Genomic DNA, 19,319 nt, shown 5'->3' on the forward strand with positions numbered 1-19,319 from the left:
GTCCCCTGTCCCCCAACTATACTTTCAGAAGTGTTTCAGCTATGAATAATTTGGATTATATTTTCCATTAGCCATTGAGTGATTTAAAAGTTCCTTAGCCTGCAGATAACTTTACAATTCATTTAAGATGCTCTGACTTTGTTGTATTTCAAAGAGGCTACTGAGCTCCCCAAATGAACCAGGCTATAAATTTATGGGACCATCTGCTGTTACAAGTTCCATACATAAGACTAGTACCAAAAACCTAAGGAACTAAAATGAGGTAGAATAAGTAGTAATTCATTGATGTCAAAGGGTTGGATTATTTTGATCCCATAGAATAGCAGGTAATGAGATTCATGAGCACAGATAGAGCCAAGGAGTTCAACATAAAAGTAATAAAAGTACGTTACAATGGGCCGAGTCCGTCGCGCACTCGGGAGAGTACAGCGCTGGGAGCGCAGTGACGCTGCCACCACGGTTCGGATCCTATATAGGAATGGCCGGTGCGCTCACTGGCTGAGTGCCGGTCACGAAAAAGACAAAAAAAAAAAAAAAGTATGTTACAAAATTACAGGAAATGCTGGCTTCAATACAACTGGACTGTCTCTGAAGGGCTGATTGATATTTTCTAAGTATCCTCACTGACTTAGTCTCTAGTTTATCTACAATGAATGACTGACCATTGTTACCTACTCTCATAAAAAAACATCTAAGGACTGGTATCTGAAGCCAGACTGGATTAAAGCTGGGACTTGTGCCTTGTCTGAAGAATTCCTTGTATTTGTGAAATTCCACCCAGAAAACATTTTCAAAGGTCCTTTTGTATTTAAAGAGGAATTAAAACACTTTGGTAAATAAATATGGCCATATTTGAAGTCAGTAGCAATAATGAAACCATAAAAGCACCTCGAAACAAACACTTGATTGTTAACTCTCAAACTTTTAAAAGTCCTATAGCATATACTAAAGCAGTAAAACATTCTTTTAATGTTTCTCGGCCACATCCCAAGAGTAATACGTTTGACTTTCATTTCACCACATGACAAGTATCACTTCATAGTTACATTACATTACCTCTGCAACAAGATACCAACTTTGCATAGTACACTTGATTCAGGGATTCCTGCTATGGTTGAATTCTTTGAATAAAATCAATGAAAAATAGAATCAACATTTGCATTCATGCAGTATGACTAATATAGAAATGACACTAACAAACTCATTAGAATTTACACACTCAATTGAACACTTTCAAACTAGTCATCTTGAGAAGCTAGCTATACCTATTCCAAAATTGCAAGCAGCTGTCTGGTGCACATGGCTTGTGTGTGGTATATGCACACGTGTGTGTGGAGGAGGGGAAGAGAGAGAGAGAAAGAGAGAGAGGGAGAGAGGGCTCACTTGGGAGAGTGTGGTGCTGATAACATCAGGGTCAAAGTGTCGGATCCCTTTACCTGCCAGCCACTGGGGAAAAAAAGAGAGAGAGCACTCTTCAAGGAGTTGGTCCAATTCAAGTCCTGCCTCTCCGCCCATGGACTGCCCTTCATGATTCAAGATTTAGACAACTTAATGGGCATTTGGGGTTCAGATGACTATTAGTTCAACTCTGTAGTGAATTGAGAAAGATTTTTTGAATTCTGGACAATATAGTAATTTTAACATGCTAAGGAGACATTACCATCTCCATTTCAAATAACTGATTTTTCAAAGGTCGTTTGACAAAGAAGCCAATTGAAAGTGAAGAATATCCGAATACATTGCATTCCTGCAGAAGTGTGGTATGCAAAAAATTGTCCAAACTTCACAACAAATAGAAAAGTAAAATGAGAGCCTTGTCACTGAGTGAGCACTCATGTTTTCTGAATGATTTATGATTTATGTAATGATTACAGCCAACGGGCTGTAAGTAAAACTACTGGACAACTCTTGATTCTCTCTCCTTACTCTTGTCTTTCATTTACAAACTAGGCAGCTTGTAAGTTAAATAAAATCCAAAGTAGACCATCTCCTGTATTTGGGACCCACTATTCACATAAGTTAATATTTTTACTCTGCCGACACTTGTTATTCAAAAATAAAAACTATTAAAATGCAGTGTACTTACCTGTGCTTCAATAAACAAAACACGGGACTCTAACTGTGTCTTGGTGACTCAAGTTTACGATAATCAAAAGTATTGGGATAGACACAGGGGACCGAGGTTCTAATACCAGATCCGTCAATCAGTAATCAGTTCATCTGACTAGGCCTTGGTTTCCTCGCCTGTAACTTGATTGCCAAGATCCCCTCTAGTCTATATTCTATTATTTTTATTAATAGTTATACAGTAACATCACATAATACAACTTCAGGAACATCTAAGGTGGGTACTCTTAATTTCTCTTTTAATATTGGTTGCCTTCTGTGCCTTTCCCGTAAATAATAGGTTCTCAAAAACTTGACTTGTTACTTTTGGCTATAATTGATACTTCTTCACTTTAGGATAATCCTTTTTGTTTTCTTCTGGCACCATCCATGGATTTTCTTTTCTTGTCCTATTAACCCTCCAGTTAGTGCCAATATTTGTAGTATCTCCACCTTTTCCCTTTTTTTTTCAGGCAATGAGAACACATTTTCTGATCAATTAAGTAGCTTCTGTAACAGTCATTTTTTAGCCTATTTTTGTTAATGCTCCTATTCAGAGAGTGTCTTGGTAGCTTAAAAGGTTCAGAGTTTTCAGTTCTCTCCAATCATCCAAGAAGTAGTTTTTGAGCATCTACCATGTGCCAGGCCCAATGATACTTATTATCAACTTGCAAAAGAATTCCTTCAATGTATTCCGTCATTCAAATGGGGAAGCAGCAAAGCATGGTGGCTGTGTACACACAGATGGAGTGAAGCTTCCAAAATTCAAATTCTTAGTCCTCCAGTTACAAGCCATATGAACCTTGGGCAAGTTACATTGCTGTGGTTGGTTTCCATTATAAAACATAGGTTCCTACCTCATAGTGTTGTTTTGAGTTTTAAGTATTATCAGTATTATCCTTGGTATGGTGCGTTTGGAACAGTGTTTGACACACAGTGAGCACTCAAATGTAGCTGTGCGGAATGTATTGTAGGCTGTGACATAACTTTGACATACGTAGTTGGGTTTACAATCTAACGTCAATTTAAAGAACACAGCATTCTCCTCACATCCTCTAACACAATGTCTGGCCATGATACTTTATGACAATTACTAGGAAAACTCTTTTGATCTTATTTACTTCATTTTCAGTTGACAATTATCAAATACAAGCATATTTACTTCAGGGAAACTAGATATTAAAATCCGGACTTATAAAATAGGTTCAAGAATTCTGTTTTCCATAAGCATTTGAACATTTAAAAAAATTAAAAACGAAACACCACTTGTGCTCTGTCACTGCCAAAAAGGAGCTGAATCAAGAAAATATTAAGATGCAAAAAAAGTTAAGATTCAAGAAAACTGAGGACAATTTTTTTTTTTTTTTAAAGGCAGAAGCAAAGTAAAAAGGTGTATAGGGGTGAGGAGGAAGGAAAACTTGTCAGAATACTTTGGCTAAAGGAAGTTACTGCAGTTGAAAACAGAACTTCATTTCCTTAGAGGGGAGCCAAAGCAAAGAGAAAAATACGAGAGGTGTCCCAACTCTCTATTTTAAAGAAAGGAAGTTCACTGTTAATCAGGAGAAATATTTTTTGTTCCTAAGCTAGCATGGGATATACAGAGAATACTGATCATAATGCTTGAGAACTTTAATAGTAGTATCAAAAAAAAAAAAAAAAAAAAAAAAAAAGTGAAGACATCCTACCTTTGGTAAATATTTTGTCTAGTAGGAGCCTGAATCTAATCTCCAAGAATAAGCTCTTGATTCCACATCTCGCCCTTTCCCTAAACGGTTCTTCCCACAACCTTCATTTCAATAACCGGTGATTCCATCCTTCCAGTTGCTGAGACTGATGGAGCAGTCATCCTCGACTCTTGTTCCCCCTTTCACATCCCATAGCTCATCTGCCACAAATGCGGTCAGCTCTGCCTTAAAACATATCCAGAATCTGATGACTAATTTTCAGACTACCTCCACTGCCACCACCTTGACCCAAGCCAACAACTTTTCTCTCCAGGATTACTGCAGTAGTCTCCCTGCTCCCCTCTTCAGTCTATTTGAATCCTATTAAAATATGTCAGATCATGCCACTCCCCTGCTCAGTAGAAGCCAAGTCTCAGGAGGCCCTTCATAACCTAGTTTCGTCCCCGTTCCCCAACTTAACCTCTGCCATTTTACTTTTTGACCTTACCTACTAGTCTTCTCCTTTTCATACCACTTAGTCACTCAGCCTCTTTGTTATTATATAAATATTCCAGGCATGCTTCTATTTCTGGGCCCTTTCAAAGGCTGTTCCCTCTGCCTAAATACTCTTCTTCTAAGTAGCCACACCCTTTGGCTCCTTCAGATCTTTACTTAAATGCTACCTTCTCAGTGGGGCTTTCCCTGGCCCTATTTGATATTGCAAACCCTACCCCACCCAAGCACATGACATTTAAAAATATCTCCCTTTTCTGCTTTATTTGTCCCTTTAGCACTGTTCACTATCGACCATGCTGTATTTTTTTTACTTTTTCTTGCTCATTTCTATTGTCCCCTTTAGAATACAAACACCACAAAAGCAGGAATCTTTTTTTTTTTCTTTTTCCTGCTATATCATCCAATGTTTAGAATAGGGTTTGTTTGGTGCACAGTGGGTATTCAAATATCTGTGGTAAGAATGAGTAAATAGGTCTTGGAGAATCAAGTTGGCCAAATAGATGGTTCCCAGCGTCACACTCTCTAACAATTGACCAATTTACAACTATTAAAAAAGCAACAACTGCCAAGCCGGGGCCGCTAGAGCTCAGGGGAAGAGGAGAGACCTATGGACTTCTTGAAGGTGGGAGAAGCTGTGATGAGAAAGAAGGGACCACTCTGACTGTTTCGAGTCCTGGCCATCTTAAGGGTGGCCCTAGTGAGCACATGGAGCAAGAGCTGGCAAAAACCACAGCTGTGCTCTTTGTGTGAACTTGCTCAGAGACTGCAGGGGAGAAGAGGGCCTTAGTGGTCCACAGGCCAGCAAGACCACTGACAGTGTTCCCATGGACCCACACAGGAGGCAAGGGGCCACAGACTGAAAAAAGGAGCCACTCAGAGGCCAGTGAGTCATCGCAAGGGACTGGTGCATGGCCTGCCCCATGGGAATTGACTGGAGTACGGAGGTGGGGGGAGACAGGCCCACCAGGGGAACGTTGGGGCACAGCATAGACAGCTGATCTGCCCTCCAATCAGCATAGGCCCAATCAGTGGAGACTGGTCAGGAGTATAAATCTGCAGGGGGTGCAGTTTGCTGTAAAGACTCAGGCCCAGACCCGAGTTTCCACACAACCCAGGTGTACCGGACTTTACAAAACCTAGAAATGCTTAAAAGGTCAACAATTAAGACCTGAGTTGCACAAAAAGCCTTCCCCAGGGAATCAGCAGCAAAGCAGCAATTTAGCTCAACCACAGGGCTCAAGTGCTGGTTCCCACAGGAAGATCCTCCATTTTAGAAGTAAGCAAAGGACAGCAAATTAGTTCCAATGCAGAGTTTATGTGGTGAGGGTAGCTAATAATCCAACACAGAACTTAAAACACAAAACACCCAGATATCAGAGACAATTTTCTGATATTAACCAGCAAAGGTCTAACACCATCAAAGAACACCTATAAAACCTAAAAGAGCTGGAAGCCCCCTGGGCTCTCAAGCCATGGTGAGGGGAGCCCAAGGGCCTCAGCCATGTCCCCCCAATGTCTGCATCCAGCCCAGTAATGACCAGGCCACTGCCAGAAGCCCCCAGACTCTCAAGCCAGGGTGGCGGTGGTACATAGACCTCAGCCATGTCCCCCCCAACATCCACATCCAGCCCAGTGACAACTGAGCTGCCAGAAACCCCCCAGGATCCAGAGGGGGGAAACCTGTGGGCCTCAGCCACACCACCCACCCTCTGCAACCAGCAGCTAAGGAGCTGGCCTTGGGGCAGTGCTGTCTCCCTGTACCTGTTTCCCTACCCCCCACCCACCTGCCCCTCCCACTGCTCTGCAACATTTTTGAATGTAAAAAAATAAACTAAAAAAAAAAAAAAATTTAGCTCATCTTGTTCTGAAAAAAAAAATAAAATAATGTTTCTTCCTAAAAAAAAAAAGAATGAGAAGATAAAATTTGAGGGCAAGGCAGTAAAGTACACTTATGTAAGAGTAATTCTGAAAGTGGGGGTGTGAGATAGAATACTGCTTAGTTAATATTGTTCAGCTAATCTGATTTGCTACAGGGTTAATGCTTAGAGCATAAAGAGAAAGGAATGGATCACAAAACTATCAACCAGTAGGCTCTAAAATGGGATAGTGTAAGATGATCCATTGGAATGAGGGGCCAATGCGTTAGAATTATGTTTATCTTATAAATTTAAAGGAATAATGGATGTTCACTGGTGCCCTCACTCAGTCTGTGTCAGAAAGACACCACTCATTGTTGTTCTTTTTTAAATGCAACACATTTTATTAGAATAGTCAGTACTAACATCCAGCACAAAAATTTTGGAGGATAGAAAGTGCATTAATAAAAGCCAGACTTTATTAAAACAGAAAATATATTATTGATTCAAAATATTTTATACTCAAATGATAACCTGCAGTAACTTATGCTGGGCACCTACTGATAAGAGAAAAGAAGAGAGGAAAAGAATGCTTTCAGAAGAGCTCAACCTCCAGCTGATATCAGAGAAGTCAACAGAGGTAACTAAGACTGGCAGTCTTTCTTGCCTTTTGCATTAGTGCCTTCAGCTGGAACCACTTACAGGACAGAAGACATACATGCTTCAGCAAGATGTCCAGGTCAATTACTCTCCATCTCAGTTTCTCCCAGGTAAAAGATAATGTCTTCAATAGCATTTTCCTCTGCATATAGATTTAAGATCAGTTTGCACAGTGAGGCTGTGGGAATGATAACTTTGACAATATTGTTTTCAGATTGATTTTCCATTTTCTCCAGAGCAGAACTGAGTTTGTCCTTCTATTTCAAAAGTTCTGTTTTTATCAACCTCAGCTGCTTCTTGATCTAATCAGGTAACCATTTCTTCCAGTTTCTGGTGACCTTTTTCCAGGTCTTCCTCTATTCATTTCAAGGCATTGATTACTGCCTGAGCATGATCCATTTCTTCCTTCATCTGCCATCTCAGTTTGTCACTGACTGCTGAGATGAGAGAGGCCTGGTTGGTGTCCTTGCTGATTGTGCCACATCCACTGGGATTGACAGTGGTTACAGGGGGCTGGGAAGGACACTGGGAACTTGTTGTGGCAGGATATGGAACACCAAGTAGGTAAGGACAGCCTGGGTAACCACTGGGATTGGGAAGGTATCCAGCTGGGTATGCAGAGATTCCATTTGGCATGCCTGGCATGTAGGAAGGTGTTTCCATTCATGTAGATAAGGAAGATATATCTTCCCATTTGCATCAACATGCTTTCCTATTTTAACAGTCATTGAACTAGTAGGCTTAACAAAACAGATAGGGGGATTATATGGTTACATGTCCAGCAGCCACAAGCATATTGGAATATTATAAGTATTACCTCTATAAGGCAGAGGAATTGTTCCAGTGAGGTTCGTTAGTTCCCTGAACTGCCATCATTAAAAACTTGGACACCATTTTCTTGAGCTGGCTCTCCGCCATGATAGCTGACTGGTGATTCCTGTCCCCACAGGTGGCAGAGACCAATCCCGGGCTGCCCCAGGCCACCCTACACAATCGCATGAATGGCCTGCACCCAACTCATGCTTCTTGACGTATCCTTAGGGAAGAGTGGAGTGGAAGTATTCAAATGTTAGATGTAATTATATATTTACGTAATTATGAGTTATTCCTACCTTGCTTTACCTATACTAGAAGACTTTTATATTATACAATTACAACTTCAAGAGGACAACCTGGTCAAAGATTCCTCTGAATGTCCACCCTTCATGTTTTGCTTCATGACTTTGTTTTTTGCAGCTGGCTGGTACAGGGATGGAACCCTGGACCTTGGTGTTATCAGCACCACGCTCTAACCAACTAAGCTAACCCGCCAGCCCTGACTCTAATATTTTAGATGAAGGAAAATTTAAATCTCTATACAAATTAAGTAACATTTAAATATGAAGACTGCTTTGATAAAAGAGTTAAGCTATAAAGATTATATTTCTTAAGAGTAAATTTAAGAGACTTAAATAAAACTTTTCCTTCTTCTTGGCCATAATACCGACATTCCCTTAAATACAACTGAAAAAGTAAGAGTTTTCCATTAGGCACTGGCAAAATGACAAAACTAATACTCAAAATGCTTGAACTGAAAAACATCTAATGATTTAAATTGCCTGAGTTTTCAAAACTTGAGTTTGATAAACGAATTACGTTTTCCCAGCTGCTAGGAGGAAATTCAGGCACTTTGGGAAGAACATGAAACTTTTATGGTCATCAAGGCACTACTGAAATAGTCTATTATGCAACTTGCAAAGAGCCAACTCTCTAGGAGGACTTAACTTAGAGAAGGCCTCAATTATTTAACCACTAACAAAGTTCCTTTACTGATAAATAAAGGATGCTTTCTAAAGAGAACCAGAGACTTTAAAGTGTTACATTAAATACAAACTCCTCATCTATTTCAAATAATTATTTTTGGAGTGTTGGATAGATTTGTCCACAGTTTTTACTTCCAGTTTCCCATTCTCAATTACACAAAAACAAACTCACAGAGACAAATTCAAATATCTATTTTGAAAAGTATTTACTTAGTTTGAATAAATTAATTGCAAATAAAAATTAAGCTACAATATATAGCCTGAATAGAAATGACTAGAACAAATACAACACAGAACTTGATTTCCTTGCATTAGTCACAAAACTTGTGACAATCTAGAAAACTTCAAAATCAATTCTATTTCTTTGAAAAAGGGGTAACAGCAGTTACTGATACATCACAACTAAACTTATAATACACGTTTCCTGACATGCACTTCCTGAGTGAACCCAAATGATCATTTTTAAAAACAATGAAATTTTGACAGTTGAAGTAAAATAAAAATAGTTCATGGCTTTTAAGCAACTAGTTTTGTTTTTTTAAAACCAAAAGAAATTCAGAACAGTGTTGTAAAAGGATAAATTAAAGCTATGCTACCACATACAAAAATTTGCTACAGTCAATTATTTATTATACAACTTTTCAAATTAAAGAAAAACTAATCAAAACATTAAAAAATGATCTGTCTAATCTAAAAGTGTATTGAATTCTACAAGTATCAAAACAGGATTTGATGTAGTGCAACTGTCTATAGTTTTCTCGTGGTGCATTTTTTAAAAAAAGGGTCAGGTGGGGGAAGAGGAGAAAAAATTTTTTCTTGCTTTTCAAAGCAAAGCACTTACTGGAATTAGAGAATAAACAGACCATGCAAGTGTGTCCCTCCACTCTGCTGTCATTAGTGCTCATCTACCAATCAAACATTTACTTGAGTCTCACTGTGGCAACTCTCCTTACGAGTCAAGCCCACAGCTGAGGCTGGTCTGCTAGATTAAAAAAAGGGGGGCACTATTGTCATTAAACTCTTTATATCTCTAGATTTCCTAATGTCTAGATAAGGCCAAATATAGAATAATTAAGTAAGCACTTCTTTTTCTAAAAGCAAATCAAGTCACTCTCCTTTTTTGTTAATTTATGCTTTTTCTCATGGGAATGATTTTTTTCTAGAAACAGTGAACAGATGAGCCACAGTTTATATCCAAAAAATAAACTTGCCAAATGCTACTGATACTAAAAACAGATTAGTTACCATGGGAGAAAAATAGATAATCTAGATTAAATTGCATATTCAAAAGAGCATATAAAATGTTTTTTAGCATTAAGTATTTGTTATAGTACTACACTCAAGAGAAACATTAAGGAAAAAAATCTTTCCTGATTATCTTCAGTGTGGTTAAAAACAAACACCTGTTACACAATGGTAATTAATATGAATTTGGTTTTACAAAGTATTCTAATTTACCAAATTCCACATTTAGATGGGGGAGGGGAGGGACTCTCCTGTCTTTCTTCCTAACTTTCCAAATCCTTGAGCCATGTGCCCACTAAGCTACCATTCACACCAAGGGTGTGACACCATCGTTACCATGCTACTCTATCAAGAACATTCTAAGATATTTTCTATAATAAAGATAAATAGAAAAAAGGTTAATATACATGTTGCTGTATTTTACAATGTTTGCAACAAACTGTAAACTAACATAGTTTGAACCAACAGTACCCTCAGTTATACAAAACAATTTTTCAACACTGAGGATGGATGATTCAAAAACACTAAAATGAAGGCATCAAATTAGGCTATGTCTTTTTCTCCTCAAAATATATTTTCAAAACTCAGAATTCAGAAGTCTGGTACTTTCAGAAATTCCTTTGCTTGAGTTTCCCAGATTTTTGCTCAGAAATTGCTACTATTTATTATAAATGTTTTAAAAAATTCTTCATCTTAATGCAAATGATCAGAGCAGAAAACTGTGACGTGGACAACAGGTTGGAAAACCCAACTCACTTAGCTTATAAATTTATAACGCAGTCCTGGAGGACAACTGTCTGTTAGTCTAGAGGTCCTTGGAAAATAAGTCTGATGTAGCCTTGTTCACCAGCCAACTGATGTGCACAAAAGGGACAGGCTGCATGAAAAGTATGAGTACCGTGAGGCAGCGGGATCTGGGACCAATAAGCAGTTGTCTTTTCTGAACACACATGCCCACATGGGCTAAATGCATGGGTTGGAGGGCCGGCGTCCACATAAAATCCAGCTTCGCATCCAAGCCACAGAGGGACATAGGGACCAACAGACCTACACATAGGACATTCACGATCTTTTCCATCACGTTCTTCTTTGTTTCCCCAGTTATGATAGCCATGCACATGGCCACAGTTTAGATACACCCATGGTTGTTTTTCATCTACAACATCTTTCCTCTTCATACTAGGAAATGCTAGTGTGTTGAACCCTACAGGGCACTGAGGTCGTGCTGCATTGATCTCCTGTCTCAAAGCTTCTAAATGCTTCACTGTGGGAGTATGGGAAAGGCCTTCTGCGGTACGCCACAGCAATGTTGCACCACAGAGGTCAATTAACGAGCCATCTTGTAACTGATTGGTTTCAATTTCCACCTAGAGGAGACAAGAATCAAAAAACACATTCACCACTAAGTTTTGGATTTTTACATATAAGTTTTGGTCTTAAGAAATGAGATTTCACAGGATATCACTAAATATTCAAGGAACTCTGATGTCAATAATAAAATTTTTAATTTTAAAAATCAAGGATAAAGTATTGAACAGTAACGTATCTCTTTTTAGCCTCATAGTAAAGACATATTATGATTACAACACCTGGCAAATCAATAAATCTAACATTTTTAATTAGGTAAATATAGTCAAAGATATAAAGATAGAAGTAGAAAGGTCGGAGTGCTGTCTTATTTAGGAAAGCTTAGGTTTTAAAATATATTAACACAATATGACAAAATAAACTTTTATTTATTTATTTTGTTTGTTTTTGACCGGTAAGGGGATCGCAACCCTTGGCATGGTGTGGCCTGTACCACTCTCAGCCAGTGAGCGCACCGACCATTCCTATATAGGATACGAACCCGCAGCCTTGGCACTACCAGCGCCGCACTCTCCCGAGTGAGTGACGGGGCCGGCCCCAGAATAAACTTTTAGAATTTCCTAACTGAAACATTAAAATATTATCCTCTAGTGTAGTATTAGTAGTCAGTGTTTGCTAGTCAGACTTATTACTGTGTCAATGATAGATTTAAGAGTTTTCTGGAATACACATAATACATTCAGTCCAACTCATCCTGTGTGTTTACTGTAGCTAAATAAGAAGCTACAACTCAGTACTTACCATTTTTCCTCTCTGCTGAGCTGACCTGGTTTCACGCAGGCTGAATACATTTCCACACACTGATATTTCTCTCCATATTCCAGGCTTGGAGTCTTCTGTGAACCCATTGCGTGGATGCATCACAAGAACACCATTAGTGGTCAAGCCATCCATCTGCCCATCTGATGTCTTCCATTTGGCAGCCTTTTCCTAGTAGAAATAATAGTAGAGGGCTTCCATTTATTTGTAATTTGGAAATAGAAGCTGGTATAAAAGAATGCACCATTTAGAAAAAAAGCTTTTTACCCCAAGAAATATGTTTTTTGATGAGTCAAATCCTGCAGCATAAATCCGTGCTGTAAAGGGGGGATTCCGTTCACATATGATTCTACAGGCAAATCTTGATATAGTGCTTTGTACTGACTGTGTATCAGAATTACTTTGACTTCCAGGAACTGTGTCAGTTACTACAAAATCAATGGGACTTTCAGTCGACCGACCAATCTAAGGGAAAAAGAAACATCTATAAACCTATTCATCAAAGAACACAGTGGAAAATCCATTTAAGAAAGGCAACAAAAAGGTGAAAACATTAAGCCTCTGAAATTTCTAAAGCTCAGACTTATCATACTTAACTTTGAGGGCATCTATACCCTTGAAAACTGATCTGTCAGACTTTCTCTGATGTAGCAATTACTTAGAGCACAGAATTAAGTGGGAATTTATGACAATATATGAAACCCTCCGGGAATGAAGAGTTCAGGGTGGCTGAGATTTCTATATGGCTGCGGACTTTAATTTTAACCCTTTTAGATGGAAATATGTGTACTATGCACTTTCTATCTTCTTTAACAGAATATAGTGAACATATAAGTAAATCTCTATGACATTACACCATGAATATCCTTTATATTAAACTGAAATGCAGTGATGTCTTCAGGTGCTATAAAAGGTGTACAAGACACTGGTCCTTAGGGTAAGGGCTTTCATAACCTTGCTTTGAGGTCTTACATACACTTCACAGATTTTCCTGTTTGTTTTCTGTCTGGTTGTCAGACATGACTGTATATTAAGATAAACATTAGAATTTTTTCCTCTTTCTAATAGCTCTTACTAGCTTTAAAAATACAGATCTTATCATGTCACTCTCCCCCAACCCCATGAAAAACCTTAATGGTTCCTTACTGCCTATCTAAACTTCTTAGTTTCTTATTTCTGGAAAACAGTTGGAAACTGACTCAGGATTTGCCTCTCATCTACCAGTCCAGCCTAATTTCCTGCTATTTCTTTACACAAATAATGTATACCCAAGCTGCAAGTGGCTTATTCATCAATCTTCTACCACACTGTGTACTTCTTTGTCAACTCTTTTGCCAGAATACCTCTCTACTGGTTGCTGGCCAAACTCCTATTCAACCTGATAAAAAGGTCTAGATAAAAAGGCACTACTGTAAAGTCTTTTCGCTACCTTTCTTCAACCAAATCAGAAGTCTGCACTTCACATTTAGACTGCTAGTGTAGCACCCAGACATGCAATTAACTCCCTTATTTACAGTGCCAAGCAATGCATGGAATTGGAGTCTGAATATCTGATGGACTAAACAATAAATGTTCTTGTTCGGTACAGAAGATAGACAATACTAGAATGTTTATAAAACCAGTTCCTCATAGACTGGCTACTTTATCAGAGTAGTTTCTGATATATCTCAGGCTTTTTGATATAGAAATGTTTGGATTTTCCATAGGTATAATGCCTAAAGAAAGTGCATAATCAGTTTATGATACTGGGAAAAATTCTCTATGAAAAGGAGAAAACCCAAAATGTTGCAGCTTATTTAAGGATCTTCCTTAGATGGTAAAGACACTGTTACATAATTCAGGATGCCTGGTTTAATCCCAATTTTGCCCCCAACTATCTCTGTAATCTTTAATTTATGAGATTTCAGTTAACTTTATATACAAAAGATAAGGGGTAAACAAATATACTCAAGGTACTTTCTGAAGCTAAAATTCTAGCCTGTGATGAAATACTTACGTAGCACCTTGATTTTAAAAAGCTAAGTACCTTCATTTTAAATGCTTGTTGGTAAAATAAAATGTGGAAAATCATCTTAAAGTTTTGTGTTAGGTTTTTGTTAAGATACAAACCTTCACCTTTATTAATGATGTTACTTATTTATTTTTGATAAAAGGAAGACATAAACTAACAAATACCTATATTCTAATATTAATTGTGGAGACACTATTCTAAGAGAATTTCAGCATCTCACTTAAAAGGGTGGGAGGGGGAAACAACTTCAAAGAAGTATTTTGCTATTGATTAAAACTAAATACATTTCCAGGCCTTTTTCACCTTTATTTAACCTTATAAAATAAAGAAAAATGGAAAAGTCATTGCGACAATAATTACAAGAGCAACATTATCAGGCAATCTATGACCTACTTAAGTTTTGTTTTAAAAAAAACTCAAGGCTTTAGAAAGCCCAATGTTAAAGGAGAAGATATCAAGAATTTTGTTTACATCTGGGCTTGACTGTTCTATAATCAGTTTATAAATACATCAGCACTGGATTGGTACAAAGAATGAAAGAGGAAAAAAAAACTTTTAGTGACTAGTAGCTTTGATTAAATATGTACTAAGAAACCTGAGAAACAAGTTTGCCTTCACATATATGATATGAATAGTTAGCAAGTGCCTTACTTTTTGTTGCTTAGAAAGGAAGGTAGGAGGTAGTGATTAAAAAAAAGTCATAAATATGTGCAGAGTATTTCTATGTTTCTTTTTCTGGGTAAAAACAGCCAACATTTACTAAGTATTTACTAGGTACCTGGCACAGCTGAGTGCTTGACATTAACTCATTTAAGCCTCCTAACAAAGATGGAGACTCTATCATCTGCACTTTACAGAGGAGAAAACTTAGGGACAGAGCAGCTAAGTAATGTTTACCAAGAAGTCTGATTCCAGAGTCTATCCCTTAACCATGCTACCCTGGCTTCTATATCTGAGGTTTAGAAATCAATATATATTTTAATGAAATACATTATTAAAAAATCATCATCCTTAATCTGACTATAGCAAAAATCAACAACAACAGATTTTGAACCTTTTTGTTTAAGAAAAGAAAATTCACATGATATTAATACCTGAAACATATCAGTGTTGCTGTCATGAGTATATTCAACCACCACTGTCTGGGCCCGAGATAAAGTGTATGATATGCTATGCTGGTCCTTGTTGCTTATTGCCTAAGAATGAGAACGTTAATAGCAAAAATTAGTAGGCAGGTCAATCAAATCAGATAATCTTTTCATTAAAAAGAGATAAATCTATTTATCACATATATGACATATTTATGCATTTTCCCCCTGAAATTTAGGGTAGAAGTTAATAACTCTTGTATTATCCTCAGCTGTGACAATAGTTTCTCAGGTTGAGTGGAGTATAGAGGAATACTTTGAAGCAGTTAATAGAGTAAGAACATAATTTCATTTTGTCAAAACACTATAAAATCTGGGTCTCCCTGAGTTTAAATTATAAAGTAATAAAAACCAAATCCATGTAGAAACTGAAAACAATACTCAGTACTGCTCAGATAAGCAGAAAATACAAAATCTTGCAAGATAATAGGAATCTTGTTTTTAAAATCTTTCAGAGTTATAGTTTTCCAATAAGCAGAGTTCACTGGTTTTCTAACCATTTTGTGACTACAGATGACAAATGTTTGCCATATGCTGTGCTATATACAAAAAATTCATAGAATAGTTAAACATTAGCAAAGGAAATGGATATAATGCTTATGACTGTACTTCTGACTTATCCCAAACTAAAAACATTGCTAAAAAGAACTTTTCAGTTTTGTTTTCAGATGTTTTCTATGCATATGAGTGGGAGATAATATCAGAGGGGGGAAAAACCTAGTCAATGCTCAAAGGAAGTGGAAACAGGTTGCATAAAATGAAAAAACACACAGAGACATGAGAGTGATTATACACAGCAAAGAAGCTAAATTAAAAAAATGTTTCTTAATTAGAAGTTTGGCATTATAAAATTTTACTTGGTTTCAATTTGTAGCTAATCTGTAACAGATAAAGCCTTAAAACAACAGCTTGAAGATTAATTAAGATTGTCAAATTTTCAAATATACAAAGAGAATAAACAAATACCTGGGGACTGACTACCCAGTTTTATCAAAGCTAAACAATGCCACTTTTGTTTCTGACTTTTTCTGTGAAAGAAATTAAACTGTACAGATACAATCAAGGCTGCCCACATGTCCCCTACGTATTCCCTTTTCTCCACAGAGGTATCCAGCCTCAAGAATGCAGTGTATATTATTTACATGCACGTGTTAGCATTTTTTACTATACATTTATGTATTCGTAAACCTGTTTTACAGGTTTTAAAACTTACAATCTAACTCAGCATAAAGCAACTGACTTTTCAATATATAATTGTTCAGTATTTAGGAAACTAATTTGTAATGGCTAAATAGATTTAAAAATGCTAGTTTTTGTGTGCTTTGAGATTGTAATCTTTGTTTTTTAGCTATTAAAACTACTCTTAGATTGGGAATAAGAATAGATTGGGAATAAGAACCATGTCAAGTTGAGTTTGAGTTTCACTGGACTGGAAGGCAGGGTTTTTTAACCATGTATCCCACATGACTGCCAGACTAAACAATTAGTTTTCTTCATGATCTCACTAATACATTCCTCCAAAATTTAAAGAGGAAAGAGTCAATCTTGATCTCTAAGATTCTTGTTGCCTGGTAAAGATGAAAAGGAGGCAACAGTGAAAACATGAGGTGTATGACAGCAAAAATGGGAAGGAAGGTACAGAATAATGTATTATATGAAGGCAGGGATTAGAAATATCTTCCCTGAGAGTGGTACTCAACCAGAGGTAGTATTAGCTAAAGGGCATCTGAAAATATGTATGTACACTTTCTGGTTGTCACAATGATTTGAGGGCTCAAACGGCATTTAGCGAGTGGGGTACCAAGAATATTAAATGTCCTGAGATATGTGGGACAGTACTGCATAAGGAAAAATTGGCACAACCAAAATGTCAGGAGCACTATTGTGGGGAAATTCTGTAAGAAGCTTCTCAGATTGGATCAATAAGCTGCTCAGTTCCACCACCTGCTCTTAGCACATCCCTTTTCTGCAAAGGAGCAAAAAGAAACACCTAAAGAGAAACTATCCCTTTTCTACACTCACTGGCTCCCAAATAGTAATAGAGGAGTTCTAGTCAAGGCTTGAGGACTCTGTTTTATACATCAAACAAATAAAGCAAAGCCCAAAATCCAATTAACTTCAAGGACTAGAGCTGTGACCTAAAACAGGGCATCCATCATATGCCAATTTTACAGTTTCGTATTTGTTTATTTTAGAAAAATATACATTAGATGGTATAATACTAATGTACATCCTAGGGCTACTTAGCTAAAGATATGGTACTTCCAGAAGTCAAAGAACTCTGTAATTTTTCTTATTTGCTCATGACAGTATCAAATTCTGTCTGTGTTATAAAACTGGAAGTGCAGGAATTCACAGGAAATGTAAAGATCTGAAATTCCCCCTACTTGTCTATCACTCTAGGAAAAGCTCAAGTGTCCTGAAATGGTGGTCCAGCTTCTGGAGATTTTGGTAGGGAAAGGAAAAGGGATTAGACGTATTAAATAAGCTATGGGGCCAAGAAGTTATATTGTAGATGCAGTTGGCTATTTGCTTTCAAAGCTTTGATTCAATTACATAATTATTGAGATCTACTTTGTACAAGGCACTATGCTAAAAGCTATGAGTCATAAAACAAACCGAAAATAAATAAAAACAAGAGTATTCATAGAATCTTAGATAAAGACCCTTAGTTAAAAAATCTCATTATCCAAACATATTTCTAATACCTAAACACATACATATATATATTATACACCACATTCCTCACCCAGTCCAGGCAAGGCCCCTCTGGCAATAGAGTAGAAACTCCTTCTCAGGGCAGACAGCCCCACAATTCTAAACACTAGATAAAGCCCTGGCCCCACCTCCACCTCTTTTAATAAGGAAAGGGAATGTTTCCTTCTAATTTCCACCCACTAATCCTGGTTTGTCACACAAAAAAAGTTCAAATCAATCAGTATGGCAGCCCTTCAAATACCATGTCTCTCAAAGTGTCTTCTCCTATCCAAACAAAAAGAAATTTCTGAAATAGAAATGTGAGAGAAATGCTAGACAATATAAACAATACATAAAAGACTTTCAATTTCTCCAAGTTAACTTAGCTTTATTTTCTTACCTTTGCAGCCTGAGGAGTACAAGCAATATGCACAGTGCTGGGCTTCACCCCATTTGCCTTAGGTCTTTTAAACAGAGCAAACCTACTTTTCCTCCTTCCTCTATCACCATTTGGGAGAGACCCATTATACCTGATGGGGGGAAGAAGATTAGGTGATTTCTTGTAAGAACCACACAATAATAAAACAAATGTTTTACTTTGTCTTGCAGAATCAATCCCCAATTAATTACCTATTAGCACATTATAATGATCTCAAATTTCTTTTAGCAATTACTGATCTGACCAGCTTCCTGGGTGTGAAACAAAATGGCATTTTTTCCCACTACATTCCAAGTCACAGAGCAGTACCTTTTGGATTAAACATAGCTTTGAGTTATCTATATTTTTTCTTCCTTCTTTTATTGAAGATAATCAAGAGCTGACTGCAGATACTGGCATATCTGACTCCTTATGACTCATTCTATCTTTTTAAGGTGAATGTTTCCATGTGCCAATACAACCTTTGAAAGTACACTGTGTATTGTTTAAAACAGAATCTCCTATAATTGTGAACCAAACATTTTAAATAGCTGAACTTTCGAAATAAGGAATTTTTAGACTTGTTTGTTAAGGCTCAGTTACCTAAATGTACACATACACATTCATATTATGTGGGCAGAACCTGTTCAATCGTGATGTCTGCTAAGTAGTAGTTAAACATATTTTTGTTGTTCAGATCTTATGACCATTTCTCCATGGTAACAATATATATATGCCTTGAAGGTAAGCAAGTAAGCAAGGACTGAACCAATAGGAAGAAAGTTAAAAACAAAACAAAACAAAAATATTTGGTTGTTTACTAGGTACCAGGTACTACTGAGGTCTATCCTATACATCAACTCACTTTATCTTCATAAAAACTCTGCAAGATTGGCATCACTGTCTCCATTTTTACAGGTTAGAAAATGGGCTCAGAGGAATTAAGTTATTTTCTGAAGGTCACACAGAGAACACTGGCAACTGCAGAACTGAATCCAGGTGTGTTTGTCATGCCTTTTTTGGTCATTTTTAATTGCTGCATAGAGGCATAAGCAGTAGCTTAATAATC

The 19,319-nt window shown here is 37.2% G+C and overlaps 1 protein-coding gene and 1 pseudogene across 1 annotated transcript in view; both read right to left on the minus strand.

The window, feature by feature from the left end:
• Window positions 1-6,592: 6,592 nt before the first annotated feature.
• Window positions 6,593-9,227, minus strand: LOC134363060 (tumor susceptibility gene 101 protein-like; annotated as a pseudogene).
• Window positions 9,228-9,263: 36 nt separating this feature from the next.
• Window positions 9,264-19,319, minus strand: part of PELI1 (pellino E3 ubiquitin protein ligase 1) — a 49,928-nt gene continuing 39,872 nt past the window's right edge. The window contains exons 3-7 of the mRNA XM_063078596.1: window positions 18,233-18,362; window positions 15,082-15,183; window positions 12,244-12,441; window positions 11,959-12,147; window positions 9,264-11,216 (exon numbers count right to left, since the gene is read on the minus strand). Coding sequence (XP_062934666.1) covers window positions 10,650-11,216; window positions 11,959-12,147; window positions 12,244-12,441; window positions 15,082-15,183; window positions 18,233-18,362 — 1,186 coding nt within the window. The 3' untranslated portion in view covers window positions 9,264-10,649. The remainder of the gene's footprint in view (window positions 11,217-11,958; window positions 12,148-12,243; window positions 12,442-15,081; window positions 15,184-18,232; window positions 18,363-19,319) is intronic.

Source organism: Cynocephalus volans, chromosome 14, assembly GCF_027409185.1.
Source record: "Cynocephalus volans isolate mCynVol1 chromosome 14, mCynVol1.pri, whole genome shotgun sequence".
In the NCBI taxonomy this organism is placed as follows: domain Eukaryota; kingdom Metazoa; phylum Chordata; class Mammalia; order Dermoptera; family Cynocephalidae; genus Cynocephalus; species Cynocephalus volans.